This window comes from Centruroides vittatus, unplaced genomic scaffold (genome assembly GCF_030686945.1).
Source record: "Centruroides vittatus isolate TY-2023 unplaced genomic scaffold, ASM3068694v2 contig_1074, whole genome shotgun sequence".
NCBI lineage: Eukaryota > Metazoa > Arthropoda > Arachnida > Scorpiones > Buthidae > Centruroides > Centruroides vittatus.
In genome coordinates this window covers 1,726,813-1,741,958 of record NW_027120692.1, presented here as the reverse complement: position 1 = coordinate 1,741,958, position 15,146 = coordinate 1,726,813, and the positions used below count along the sequence as shown (strand labels likewise).

At 32.3% G+C, this 15,146-nt stretch overlaps 2 protein-coding genes and 1 non-coding gene across 3 annotated transcripts; 1 reads left to right on the top strand and 2 right to left on the bottom strand.

Annotated features, from left to right (window-relative positions):
* Positions 1 to 510: 510 nt before the first annotated feature.
* LOC136973406 (protein APCDD1-like) lies at positions 511 to 7,739 on the bottom strand. The gene is made up of 4 exons (XM_067268130.1): positions 7,608 to 7,739; positions 7,380 to 7,524; positions 3,308 to 3,875; positions 511 to 1,520 (listed from the first exon to the last, which is right to left on the bottom strand). The coding sequence occupies exons 1-4, from the start codon at positions 7,636 to 7,638 to the stop codon at positions 789 to 791; spliced, it is 1,476 nt and encodes a 491-aa protein (XP_067124231.1). The 5' UTR covers positions 7,639 to 7,739; the 3' UTR covers positions 511 to 788.
* Positions 7,740 to 11,842: 4,103 nt separating this feature from the next.
* TRNAV-CAC (transfer RNA valine (anticodon CAC)) lies at positions 11,843 to 11,915 on the top strand. Its single transcript has one exon. It is a non-coding gene; the product is annotated as a tRNA-Val (tRNA).
* A 520-nt stretch (positions 11,916 to 12,435) lies between these two features.
* Positions 12,436 to 14,613, bottom strand: LOC136973037 (mambaquaretin-2-like). The gene is made up of 3 exons (XM_067267725.1): positions 14,365 to 14,613; positions 13,088 to 13,252; positions 12,436 to 12,633 (listed from the first exon to the last, which is right to left on the bottom strand). The coding sequence occupies exons 1-3, from the start codon at positions 14,417 to 14,419 to the stop codon at positions 12,626 to 12,628; spliced, it is 228 nt and encodes a 75-aa protein (XP_067123826.1). The 5' UTR covers positions 14,420 to 14,613; the 3' UTR covers positions 12,436 to 12,625.
* Between the last annotated feature and the right edge of the window lie 533 nt (positions 14,614 to 15,146).

Genomic DNA, 15,146 nt, shown 5'->3' with positions numbered 1-15,146 from the left:
GATAATCTTAATCTGTAACTAATCTAACCGCTGTTATTTAAAATATTCTTTCCCACAGATATCATTTTCCTTATGACAAAATAATATAAGGAAAGAATATTGCTGTTATAGAATAATTGTATGTAAAAGATACACAAAACGAAATATAGGACCGGTTCTGGGCGGGATGGGTCCTGACTCGCTGTCAACCCCGTAAGGAAATAGGTATAATGATATATTGCAGATGTGGATAAATGAGTTTTTGGGGAACAAAAATTGAAATTCTAGAAGTTGGTATTTTCGTTTTTCGACGAGGTTATTACTTTTCTGGATAGGTTTACTTATTTTTAGAAGTAATAAGCTTAAGATTTTAAAAATAATTTTAAATTTTGAAGCTTTTATTTTTTATATTGTTTTTAAAGAAAAATTAGTTTTAATGTAGTACAAAATGTACTGTACCATTCATTCGGAAAATACTACAGAAGTTTCTAAAAATCGATGATTTTAAGAGAATTTCTGCAATGAAAAATGTTTACAAGAAAAACGTTAAGATGTTTATTTACATCATTTATATTACAACAGACTTCACATTCATTAAATTAACAATAACGACAGCCTTATCCGCAGATACACTTCAATTTTGTACATCTAAATCTGCGAATTTTTTTTATAGCAAACAATATACAGTACAAAATTCATATTATTGTTCCATCTTATTAAAACCCACAATAGTTTTTACAAACATCAATCTAAAAATTTACTCTACCCATAAAAATACCGAACATCACGCACAAAACTTTTTTTCCGTCTCATTCTCTTAATATCCAGAACACGAAGAGTATCACAATGTTTATAGTGGAGCTTGACTGACAACTCGATGACAAGTAAAGTGCGTGTGGTATTGGATTGAGATGGTTATCCGAAATATGCCGACATTGTACCAGAGGAAGCTGGTACGAAGTGGGGCGCCTCGATGGACTAGTGGGCCTGAAATCGGTGTCCAACTTCCCTAGATATAACAGTGAATTGCCGTGATGATCTATGTCTATTCTAACAACATTATACTCCAGGCTTGGTATTCGTATGCCGAGGTTCAAGCATCCTCCCGTTGATGTCACATCCTGAGTAACGTTAGCCTCCCAGGAACCGCTTCGACCGCATAGATTTCCACTGTGCCTATTGACACCGGCCACGAAAGAATCTTTTTGAAGAGTCAGAAAACCCCTATAAACGTTAAAGTTATATTCGGTAGCACCCGCGAATTTGTTGGATGGTTGAATCTCTACAAACTTGCCTTCGGCCTCCAGAAGAAAAGTGGGTGTTGCACAGTTCGGATCGGCATAATACTGATAACTACCCTTCCAGTTATCTCTGTTGAACTGTAGCTGACGTGTTAGGAACATTCCCAGTGGACGTATCTCGCATCTGGTACTGATCCATTCTCCATTCAAGTATACAGGCAATCTCGGACGTGCAGGAAGTTGCGGTGGGGATAATTCGTGAGATTTACTGACTAGATGGCATACGTGGCATCCTACACTCTGAAATAAGTAAAACGTATATACATATAAATCAAATTGAAGCCGATATTCGTAGGCTTATGTAAATAAATTGGCATTGGAATTAAAAATGCAGTAAGTGAATTGCAGATAGGTTTAATCATCTACATCGCGGTTTGTCATGTAAGAAGGTAATTATCATCACGTATGACAATCACTCATCCCAACCTGATCATTAATAACGTGAGAAACACAATTTATCCAATTATCGCGTGTCATAAGGTTATTTCGGTTGTCAAAAAACGTATTGTCGGCTTTAAAAGATGGATGTTGACGTCGTCTGGGGACGATGTGGTGATAGAAGTCTCCTATAATCTCCGTGCATATTTAAATAGAAATTTGATCTATCTGACTCGTATCCTGTGATATTAACCTGTTTCTTTGTGTTATGTAAGACTTCTTTAGATAAATTATCGGAAAGTAGGTTAGGGAAATTTATGACAACCTCCAAAACTCGCCCATCTTTTCGAATAATTGAATATTTGCCCGAAACCACTACGGCAGAGGGAAGAAAAAGAGGAACTGCGGGATATTTCAACCAATGATCGTCTTTCTTTCGGGATATAATAAAGATCAGTGGGTGGTCTTCGTAAAACAGTCGGGTAGACAAAAGAACAACTCGCATACTTCAAGTCTCAGCGGGTGAAAAGGACATGTCATAGTAGGTACAGTGCCTCCGGGTATATCAAAAAGTGGATATCTGAAATTTTTTCTTTATAATTATCAGTTTTACATGTTAATTAATTTCATTCAAATACGTTTTTTTTTCTTTACTGGAGGTTTAATAGCCGCAATTTGCGTAAACTTAATTTTTTTCCCTATTGCAACTATCTTTGTCATAAATTATGTTTCCCCCCTCCGTTACAGATTCCAGCACTACTACTTACAGAACTTTTCAGTTTATTTATAAGAGAAACCGGCTGTTTAATGCATCACTTATGACACTTTTTTCTTTTTTTTAAATGTAGTTCTATTAGTATTATTATGGCACATTGTTGGCCCGCCATAAAAGCGGGTGTATAACTACTCAACAGTTAACTAGATGTAGCGCGTCTGGAGGTCCTGTCTCTTGACGGCTTGACGAAGATGCATGACAAACGTCGTCGTCTCTTTTGCCCCTTCTAGAAAACAAGACACGACTTACAGGGCATAGACGACTATCGATGACAGTAAGGTCGAGCATAAACGTAGCCATTTGTCTCTTCCAAACCCTCACACGTCGTAACCCATTTTTTGCGCTTACCTGATGCGAATGAGAGTTTATTTTGAATGGGGCTTTAAGGGGTTAGAGGAGGAAAAACCAGTATGAGCTTCCCGACGAAAGCTTTAAATTAATTCTAAGCCAAGATTCCGTAGATGCGAAGGGGAACAAAATCTTAAAATAACATAGCAAAGACGATGTTATTTTAAATCTAATTTATGACCTCAGTCACATTGTTTTGATCTCGATCGGAATTTTATTGGATGAGATAGCAAACGAGTTCATGTAACACGCGATTTTAGCGTTTTTTATAGTCTAGGGATTAGAAGTAATTCTAAATTCTAATCAGGATCGGATAAGTTGGTTTTTACAGGTGGAGGCAACGCCCTCTTAAATCTTTTGAATCGGATAATAAAACATCCTTCCTCCTTTCAACTTCGTTTCTTCCATCTTTAAATTCACTTAGCGCGACACATCAGAAGTTACTAGGATCTTAAATTATATCGATAATTATTTAAGCCTCATAAATAAGCACCGATTTATATTTATGGAAAAATGTTTAACTTACCTTTGAATTAAGCAACGGTGCTTGATAACTAGTTGGTCTGTAAAAATTTCGTTTGTTCACGTCATTGTGTACGTCACCCAAAAACAGTTCGATTCTAGTAGGATGAGGCTTATGGCGATGGTGCAGAGCTTTTCTATGTTCTACACGCATTAATTGAAGTTCGTTAAAGGTTATGTGTAGAGAACTTAAACAATCGTAATCTTCGATAACGTCGTTCCTACTTCCATTTCCGTTTTCTACGTAGCTATATATTCTGTATCTCTTGTACGGCCGCCAATTCGAACGAATATGATTCGGACAGGAGCGATTGATCCTGTGAGCCAAGCTTTCGGCCACGTCGCTACTGTAGGCGATTAGATTGACCCGAGTGGTGACATAATCGGTTTCCATTGCACCGGGAACGATCCAGGATGCTCTAGAGAGATGATAATGACCCCATGCAATGATGGAATAAGCTGGTAAAGTGCAAGAATCGTCCATATAATAGAACTGATGCAAGACAAATGTTTTGTTTGAGAAAAACTGATAACGTCTCAGGAGAAAATCTGGTCCTGGACGTACTTCACAGCTGAAAAATTAATAGTACCAAATAAGTTTTCTAAATTTTGAATATAGATTTTATTATTTTTTAAATGTAACGCTTACAGGCCTATAATTTTTGTTTAGATTTAAATTTTCTTAGCGATAATCAATATTAAATTTTCTTCATTTTGTATCTTAAAACGCAGTTGCCATATTTTCTAGAATATTTAGAACATTAGTAGCGTGCTACTTGTGTTGTTTGCTTAACTTAAAACACGCTGAAGTGGCATACTACTAGATCATATTAGTGTTTACTGGACACTGAGTCGCCTCGATGTTTCATTAATGGCTTAATGCCACTTCGGAGAAATATACAATAGTATTTTCAAATATATTCTAAGAAAGTTAAGAGTGAATCTTTTAAACGATATCAATAGAGCCACATTCTTCAGATTATATAGTAGAAAAAGGCTTAGACACTGCATAATCGAATGCGTTCGCCCACACTTTATATAAAAATCTCGAGATTTTAAAAGAAGTGAAAAACAAACATCGAGTAGTTTTCCAGCTGTTGGCTAATACATTAGAGTGGAACCACTCCTAGGTTTGGACGGAGGAGGGTGACAGTTGGTCACGTGCTGCCACATCAAGGTCACTTTTGAATAGGGAACGGCATGTAATTACATATACCCACTTCGGCAGCACGTCATCGATACTGCTAAATACGCTTCTGGGGCAATGAAATTAATATGTCTCAATTTTTAAATGGCTTAGCTGTCAATAGGTATCGATTTCTACGCTAATATGCTGTAGTTAAATGCAAACGCCTTTAAAGATCTCTCAGGCACGTTAACTGCGATGGAGCTTTTCTCGTTTTACCTTTTAAATTCGGTTCTGCTTTAGTATAAAGCCCTTTAGGTGAGACAAAGAGCGAATTAGGGAGTAGCGAAACTTTCATTTAAACGCGAAACTTATCTTGTTCACGCCGAATCAATCCTGGAACATGTCTTCTGCAAAAGTGAACTTGTGACATGAACTGTCGACACATCATAGTCATATCTGCTAAACAGGCGTCAGTCTGTTCGTCTACTGCTCGAACGCATCATTCAATAGATCAAAGGTAAATAAACCATCGTCGACGACTCGTTCCAATATATTTTCTCGTCTGCTTAATCTATACTGATCCATGCAAGTCATTTCTATGAAATTAATGAAAATGCGATTATTCCTGGCTTCATTTTTGTTCTGCACAAAAGCACTTCTTCCGGTAGACAGATGACGGACAAAAGAAAAACCTAGCGAGATAGGCATACAATAGGGAATGTGGGTGGTCTCTTCTAAATTGAGTTTCTTTTTTTTCGAAGCTTAATCAAAATTATCTTTCTTAATTTATTCTATTACTAGTAGATATGCTTTTGATATTATTATTTCTTCTTATTTTTGTATTAGATGCTGTTCTTGCAATTCTATACCATAAATGATAAATCTGCAGAAAGGCGGAGAAAATAAGGATCGGTTTTCTGTGTAAACAAAATCCAAGCTGTTCTTTCCTTCCTTGTCAATTTAATTACGTTCATTAACAATTATTTAATCGTCGTTTTCTAACGTCCGATAAAGTAACGATTCCTGAACCGAGATTCAAAGAATAGAATCGTATTTTATAAAAATATAATTCAAAATCGAAGTTTGGCAGAGATATGACTTTATGAAAGAAGCAACTGGTAGGGAGGAGTCTGTGCAGATTCATCCATGTGAAAGATCACGACTTATGAGAAAAGAGGATTTCATGCTCGCTCGATCTCTGCAAACTGACTCCATTGGAGCGATAAAGTCACAGCACCGTGATCAATACTTATCACACTCTTCCATTAAGAGCACAAACCTTCTTCCCTTCTCACTCTCTTAAGACTTAATCCAGCACATTACAGATGTTCCAGGCTTCGATACATTTCTCCCAGTAACATTCTTGGCATAGTTTATGCATAAATATTTTATTATTTCGGTAACGAGCTTATCATCTTTCATCATTCCAAATCGAAAAGCCCAACCCCAACTAATAGCCAGGCTACTCCACCCGCAGTTCCTAGTATAAAACTACACAACGGATAATGAACGGCCTCATTACATCATTAACTCCTCCCCGGTTAAATCATGAAAATTCGCAAACCCACCTACGATAATTACGGTATCCGAGGCGGAACTACCTGAAATTTTTCACCAAATTTTTCTACTTTCTAAGCGCCATTTCTCAGTAATGTAATCTCTCTCCTCTCGCTGTCGTTTAGCGAAACGAAAGTTAAAGCGAGAAGATCGCTTAGGTGTCATTCGATTCCGTTAAGGAGAAGAGCGGGAGGGAGAAACCCCGCTGATTCTGAAAGCAATGTAAACATCGGGTGGATATTTCCTGCATTTAGACACTTGGCAACTCAAACTGTCAAGTGAGAAATACCCCCACCGTGATGAAGTTTAAAGTCCTGACAGGTAGAATAACCTTGCATTGATTTAACATTAGCAGATCCACTCCCCGTTTTAAAAGCGCACAGTTTACAGAAATTCTACTAAAGATTACATCTGCAATGATTAAAAATGTTTAAAACATTGCATAAAGTATAAAAGAAAACGTTATTTAATAAAGATAAACATCGTCTAATTTCAACTTAAGCGAGAATAAAGTACAATTCATAATAAACAAGTAACTTAGACTGTTATGATTTATACCTCTCAACGTTTTCGTTATAATAATAAATGAAAGGTTAGAGTAAAAATGTAAAAGGATCGCGGGGAATTTAAGTGGAAGCTATAAATAGATCTAAGAACTACAGTAAATGGACTAAAGAAGCTTATTGTTGAACTAATGGGAATGTAATTTACCAACCTTAGTGGGCCAAATCCTTGTGTTTAGCTCTAATATGATTGCAGTTTAAGAAGATAACAATAGTCTAGTGTTTAGTTGTAATTTAACTATAATCTAATAATGTAATTTCCGAATTTAAACAGAAATTAAGTCTAAAAATTTAAACAAAATAATACGCTTTTATAACTAAATATACAATATAATAGTCTTTATCCATCTTTCAAAAACACGGAAAGTGATTATACTTGAAATATAAAATACAGTCGAACCTTCGACAACGGTCACCTCTAAACGGAGGCCATTCTCTCAGAAATTTTTCCCTTCAATGGTCGTTTTTCAGAGGTTTGACTGTATATGAGATTAGGTAAAGTGCGTAAAGTATATTATATTAAATACGTATTGCTTAAGATATATTTATATTATAGAAAATAATTTGTACCTCGTATAATAATAGAAAATATAACACTTTATATATACGTTGTCGTATTGTTTTATTATTTGTCATGTTATTAAATAATAAAACAAAATGCTTAAAAGTTATCGATTATATGAAATAGTAAAATATGCACGTTAAATACCTTTTCGGTAAGCGAATCAAATCAAAAACTTAACGAACGTAGAGTAAATAAATAGCAAAAAAAAATGAGTAAAAACATTATTCTGGAGAGGGTTGATCGTATAAAAGCAGCTACTTACCTCTCAGAAACCCATTTTCCTAGGACGTCCGGTGGCACTTTGGATGTGACCGTAGCTTGGTTTCGAGCGAATTCTTCTTTCCACTGATGACATTCGCTATTTTGGCTGCCACTCAGAAAACACTCGGACAAACTCGGATACAAAACTGGAAAAAATACATATAAAATGATTTAAAAACAATAACTGTCGTTGACTTCTCAAAAATCTTTTTTTTTTTTTGTTTCTTACTTAAAAGGAAGCTAAATAACGTCCGGTCCATATTGAAATGCTCAATGTGACATTTTCGACAGAGTTTTAACTCGACACCTGTCTGCGTAACTCTCCATTGGTCATTCTACGAGTTGCTATGGTAACACGTGCTATACGTCTGGTCAATCAGATTTATTTTTCCACCAACGGGCGACAGCACCCTCTGACGGTGTAAACACTTATTCCTCATTGGATAAAATCTGTTACGGGTCGTTCAATTAAAAAGCGTGAATGTATCCCATTGGTTAACAATTATCTCACATTAAATTATTGAGAAATTAATGAATTCGTTACAACCGATATGAAATTTTATCGTGTTTTGTTTTCCTGAATAGGAAGATTTGATTATAATTCTGTATCGTGTGTTAAAAAAAAATAATAATAAATGTGTGGAGTTAATTCTTTAAAAAAAGTACAGTTGAGTTATTTGACGATTGGTCATTTTAGATTTAAAAAATCGCACGTTTCGTTTGAATTTTGTGTGTAAAAAAAGAGGAGGAGAAAACGGGAATTCAGTAAATTTTTTTCTTGGAAACAATGACAGATTCATTATTAGTCTGTAAAATTAAAGTTTACACTCGAAAATAAAAAAAAAATTCTGTTTGCGTGAGAGAATTAAGTGAGAAAGTAAAGATTAAATAATTTGCGTTAAGTATAGGTTTGCTTTAACTCTCGACATTATTATTTTCTATGTTTTTTAAACAAAGATTATCAGATAAAGGCAACGACCCTATTATTTAGATTACCTGAGAAGAAAATTACGTTTAGACCAGTTTTTAATTCTTTTCATCTTAACTGCAAATTTTCGATATTTACTTTATAATTAGCACGCAAACGGGGATTAAGAGAATTTTATTTCCAGCAATAAACCGGACTGAATAGCCATAGAAAGGGAAAAAAACTTAAGACGATATCTCTTTTAAGCGATTTTTCGCAACGAATCCAGCATTTAAATGCGTCGAAATGTTAAGATTATCATCTAATATCGCTTCTCCGGTCAGAAGCAACAACATAAAGGCGACTACTTTCTTTAATTTAACTTTAAATGGCGTCATCGCGTCCGAATAACTTTTTCTTTTTTTTTCCTCTCAGCTTATAGTTCTGCCATTCTAATGCTTGACGAGTTTACCAATTGCGTTATCTTATCTTTATAATAATAAATAAATATATATTAAAATATATATATGTATATTTATAGGACTGTATCACTATATATAACTACAGAGAACAGAACTACACTTCGGGAAAAAAATATTTACAAAATGGAAGTAGTAGAGCGCGAAAAGAAATCCGATCAGTTGCTGCTAGTCCTTTTGCACTTCTACTTCTAAAGCAACTTCTACTTTATGTCAACGAAGGATAGTCTTGTTAACAAGTTCTGAGAAACTCAAAACAGATGACATAGTTTACTTAGTTCGTCCTAATCCTAGGGTAAAGCAGCGATCGCGCCCTTGTAAATCCTAACAGCTGTCCCAATATTACCAAAGCCTGCAGAAACGGATAATTCAGCTCCCACTGGTTCAATGCCCTTTACCAATTTTTTTTTCCTTACATGCTATCTATTAGCATGTTTTTTACGCAGGTTTTTCCGTAGTTACACTAGAAAATAATATTAATCATCGGAAAGAATTTACTTCGTGAAAATTTACAAAATATAAAGTGCATAAAAAGTCGTGTGTATTCAGAATTTTAAACAATACTACTGCTTACTGCCATCTACAGTGAAAATTTATTACTATTTTCAATTCTATCCTCGGTCGGGTGAATTGTTTTAAATATTAATAAATTTATTAAAACAATTGTAAATTTTCGCTTCTGTTGACAAGAAACTTGTTTTAAAATTAAAATAATTTTATACGTTTCTAATGGGCTACAAATGCAAATTATTAATAGAAGAAAATGGATGCTTATTAAGTGACAAGTAGCTACGTAAGTAAACCAATGGTGTTGTTCGTTTCACAAGAAACAGACTATACTATTGGTTAAACAGCTATTTACAAGTTAGAAGCAATCCATCTGTTACTTATTGACTTTTATATTTAAATTCAGATTTTACTTGAGGGAAGCTTAAATTTATATCGTTTAAAATATGTATTAAATAATTAGATTAGCATTTTTGCGACATTAAAGACATTTAAATTTTAATGTATTTAGCTAACATTATTAAGTAATTGTTAATAATAAACACTGAAAAGTATTGTTACTGCTTGAGTATTGTTTGTTTGTTTAACAAAACCAATGAAGAATTTTTAACTATATATATATATATATATATATATATATATAGTTAAATTTATATATATATATAGCTTATATTTATATATATATATAACTTTATATATATATATATAAAGTTTAATCACGAATCATTAATTTGTTTTTTTTAATGTCATGTCTAACCTGATTATAGATTAATGGAAAATCGAGCAATATTGGAATCGATATACCAGATCATTCTAAATACGTATCAAAGGAAATAAGAACAATGATTTTCGAAATGCTTTGAATATTTACAGGAACGAATGTTAACTACATCAAGGTAAATTCCAGTTTCGTATCTACACTCGATTATTAGTCAATCACTTGGTTGGTACGTGTGGAAAGTATACGGCAGCTCATTAGTCGCTGATGTTCTGCTCGAGTTTTATTCCATCCATTATCATTTCACGGATTTATTCGAGTAAACTATGCAGTGCTACACCGATAACTACGAATTTCTCAGTTTTTTTTCAACTATTCTCAGATCAGAATGACTTTTCTGGGTAAAAGGATAGTGGATTTGGGATTGTATCCTAATAATAGAATCCGTCCGTGTGTTTTCGCTATCTGGAATTACAATTCCGATTTACTCTCGCTGCTGTTAGGTTACTGCACTCTTTTGGATCAAAATCAGAATCTCTGTTCGCTATCGATTCAACCAATTTCTGTGGCTGGTATCGCTCTACGTCACCTGTTCGATCCCCTGAGATGCTGGCTGAATGACACCAGACTGTTTCCACAAGTTCCCATTTGCGTCACATATCTCTTACGATGTACAGTACACTTCAACTCGATCTGAGAATTCTAAACATCGGGATACTGTTCGATCACAAAGTATCGAAGAATCATTACGAATTGGTCGAGAAAGCGGAAGAGACGGGTGTCTTACTCCAACTAGTGCAACGATCCTTGCATCCTTCCAAACTGAAGCATCTCTGTTGTTGTGTCATTCGATTATCTCTTCATAAGAACTAACGGTTTCCACAAGGCATTTACACTCTATCTCTTCCAAAGTCAATAAAATCTTATATCTATCTTAAAACAAATTAAAATTTAATATTTGAATTCTGTAGTGCATGTAGTTCATATATCTTTATCATTTACGTTTCATATTGTATAAAACACACACAGGCCATACACGAAATCTTTAACGCCATTAACACTTGCCGCCATCTACCGAAAAATTTAGAAACTTAATATTAAATTTGTATTTTATTTTATCGTAAAAATTTCAAGTTTGTAGCAGTTATAAATAGTGAATTATCTACGTATCGGCGGTTAATTTTATAAAAATTTAAAATATAATCAATTTATACGCAAATTAAAACAAAATATATTCTTATCAACAAGTTTCAGATCACATTATTGATTCAAACGGAATTTTAATAACTTTTTTTTAGGGGAAAAAAGAGGTGTCATTAAACACTTCTGTGTTATTTTATCCAGAAAAGCCGCTAAAACAGAGCGCACAACTTTTTTTTTTTTTTAAACTTTTTCTTTTTATTCTCTAGTGTCCTCAGATGTGTTTGTGACACAAGCAGTCTGGTTTGTTTCATTTTTTTGACATTTTTATTACGAAAATATCATCTTTCGTTATAATAATATACTCGGATTAAAATCTAAATCCTTTAGCGACATCAAAGAAAAAAATTTATCGATTTAATAAATTATTTTTCTGGAATAATAAACGCGAAATTAAGATATGGTTGTTTGCATTTAATGCGTCATTATGTATGATATGCATGCTCACTATTTGGTTTTATTTTGATATATATTAGTAATTACTTTTATTATTCATTAACATGTGAATAGTACGCTAGTAGATTACGAATTATAGCTTTTGATAGGACATTATGGTAGCTAATTAATTATATCCACGCTAACTAATGATAAGATTTTTTTAAATATAATCTATTATTGTGTTGATAACTATACCGGAAAGCGTACGTTAATAAGTGCTTGTGGTGTAGCGGTTATCACGTCCGCCTCACACGCGGAAGGTCCCAGGTTCGATCCCTGGCAAGCACATGTTTTATTAATATCGATTTTTTCGGTTCTCCTTGTTCTGGATTTAATTTCTTAATATAATATTTAAGTTTCGATTGTTACATTTTAACCTCTTTTTAGCTTTCCTGTATTGTTAGAAATGTTTTAAGTATATATATATATATATGTGTTTACTTTTTAAAATTTATTAAATAAACTATTGAATTATTAGTTTTAAATTGTTTTTAGTTAGTATATTCTGAACATATGTTAACTTTTCTTTTTAATTTAATGGCATATTGAATATAAGCCCAACAAAATACGCTGTAACTTGCGAATTATACAAAAATATTTGTCTTAACTAATTAGCAATAAATTCTTCTAATTAGATTAAAACTTTAAATATTTTCTAAACTTTTAATACTGAATTCTTTACTTTTTTACGTAAATTAGGCTATATTTTTCATTGATATATAGAACTTAATTAGTACTAAAGACTGATCTAACGCTACATACAGCATATCTACTATAATGAAAAATCATTATAATCCACTACAAAAAGTTATTTAAAATATTTTATTTATAAAAATAACACATTACATTCAATGAAATGAATAAATATTTTATTTTAAATCTCTAAAAATTCATAAAATAGCTTATAAAAGTAAAATTTTTATAGCAAGAAATACAGTATAGGTAAAAAAAAAAATCGTATAAAAAAGATAAATGTCCATTCTTCATTCCATTTTAAATCATAATCCTGTAAAAGAAAAGAAAAGAAAATAAAGAATTTGATAGAATTTTTTATTAATAAGTTCTTTTATTATTTTATTTTACGAATTATATCAGAAGCTTTCAAACTTAACCATAATAAATTTGTGTGCTGTATGATGCACTCTTCCTTGACCTAAATGCTGATCATTGTGTATAGCATTACATTCGACCACAATAATTCACCATTGTATACGATTCATGAACTGCTACAACTTTTATGAAATCTTATCGATCTTAGCTCCAATTTTAGATTTACTACATTGATATATTATAGTTATACGCTTGTTTATGTCTCTATCGTATTTTAGAACGATTTTTTAAAATATAATTTTAGATATAGAATACTTTAAATATGGCCCAAATTGTTAGCGATTTGATACAAGCGATTTATATATATAAATTGCGATCATTTTATATTACACGTCACGCTTTATACTTACCACGGCATGCATTTAAACATTGAGACTTTGTAGAAAAACTGTTATCGTTTCCACCGCATCCTCCATAAATGAAAAGATGACAAGTTCCCGTCTTGGGATTATAAAAATATTTCGGAAAATACCTATCACACGGTCCAGGTTTTGGAGGCAGATGACATATGGAAGCTGTAATAATTCAATAGTAATTTCGTTATTTCATTAACGATATTAAAATAATAAATTAAAATAATTATAAAAGCCGTATGCGTGTATTTCTGCATACACACTCTTTCCTTCTGTCGAAATCTAAAAATTATAATTGAAATTCTTCTTAAATCAAGGCTCTCATTTACAGACTTTACTGCTTAATTCTAATGAAAAATTGCAAGCGAATCTTTTACACAATGATTTAATTATGCCATTTAGCTCATTATTCTGCTTCAAAATTTTAATGGTTATTATTAAACTGAGAAAGTATCGTAAACGGGAATTCAGAAACGTGATTACGAAAGAATATTTGGTAAATGGAAGTTGTAATTACACAACGTTTTCTTCGCATATTGACAGAAAGTAAAAAAAATAAAAATAAAATAAAGGTCATATTACCAGTATCAGTCGTTCTTAGAAATTAAAGAACAAAAACGTAAATAGAAGGATGTAGATATAAAACTTTGCCCTTTATATCAGGGCAAATATTTAAAAATTTAATTAAAATAAACTCGGCCTTAACACTGGAAATTACTTTAAAAAATTACATTTTGATTACGTAAATAAGTTTAATTATTAAAGTTGAGATGAATGACTTATAGATATAATTAGTTAAGTATAATAATTTTGATTACTGTTAGTAGAAAATTATATATTGATATAAATAACTCAACATACAGTGTAGAAGTAAATTTAATTTTGATTATTTTTCTGTTATATTAGTTTAAATTCTTAATTATTTAATGTAAAATCTTAATGTATGCATTTAAAAGGATAATGAAATGATAGTAAAATATATGCTGCTAATAATAATAAGATAATTACAATATAAAAATTTATATATTTTTAATTTATTTAGTTGTATTAAGTGATAGCATGACATTTATATTAAGGTAAAATGTTTAAATTTTCTTGACTAAAAGGCTAAAATCATATATACACGTTTATTATAATTACACTAATTAATGCAAGACACTTGAAAATGTACAGTACATTTTCAAATGTCTTGGCATCAATTACTATAATTATAATTTTAATATTATATAATTACGTAATTAGTAATTTTATCACTACTTCATTAAATACTATACCTTGAGAGGAAACTTCATAGAAGAATAGCAAACAGAGGATGAGCACAATCCGCATATCTGTAGAGTGATGACGCTTCCCTACTGAAAAAGCGCTGCAGCATTTATTACATTCTCGATGTGTAAATATTCTTCGGAGTATAATTATCGCGAGGAAACCACTCGCGACTTTTTTCCGCAATTTAATATTGCAATGAGTGATAAGCAACGATATAGTGAATTTTACTTATCAGTGTTTTCCGGTTATACAAACCAGAGATTGGCGTCATTATAAATAAGTAAGGCGAAATATTTATATAATACTTAAGCTATCGTATAAATCAAAGTCCCGAAGAGCAATGGCATCATAGATTTACACGTTCGTTGTTTACTTAGAGTAGACTTATGTTGATACTTTTCTTCTCCTTTCTCCTTTTTTTTTCTTAGAATTTTGTTGTCCTCATGAAAGATTTTGTAATAGTAGAACATACAAAGTATTTCGTTTAAAATAAAACAAAAAAGATTAATAACAATATTGTTTAGTTACATTATGTTATAGATCCATTTTACTTAAGATTTATTCGAATTTTCAATGTGTAAATTATAGATCTATAATTTTTAAAGAGATTGTAGATCTATAAATTCCCATCGTCGTCCTTCTGTTTGTCTGTCCTTCCTTAATCTCGATAACTGTGTTAGGTAGATGAAAGTCGCGACCGTATACGGATAGCTTAGGGATATGAGGTCCCGATTAACTATACACGAACTCCGGTCTAGACCGGAAGTCACGTGAATTCAATTCAAAA

Bases quoted from the DNA above. Each gene is read 5' to 3' on its own strand.
- LOC136973406 (XM_067268130.1), bottom strand. From the start codon at position 7,638: ATGGACCGGACGTTATTTAGCTTCCTTTTAA. The intron at 3,876-7,379 runs GTAAGTAGCTGC...TTAATTTTTCAG, and splicing joins GGAAAATGGGTTTCTGAGAG to CTGTGAAGTACGTCCAGGAC. The intron at 1,521-3,307 runs GTAAGTTAAACA...TACTTATTTCAG, and splicing joins CACCGTTGCTTAATTCAAAG to AGTGTAGGATGCCACGTATG.
- LOC136973037 (XM_067267725.1), bottom strand. From the start codon at position 14,419: ATGCGGATTGTGCTCATCCTCTGTTTGCTATTCTTCTATGAAGTTTCC. The intron at 13,253-14,364 runs GTATAGTATTTA...GAATTATTACAG, and splicing joins CTATGAAGTTTCCTCTCAAG to CTTCCATATGTCATCTGCCT.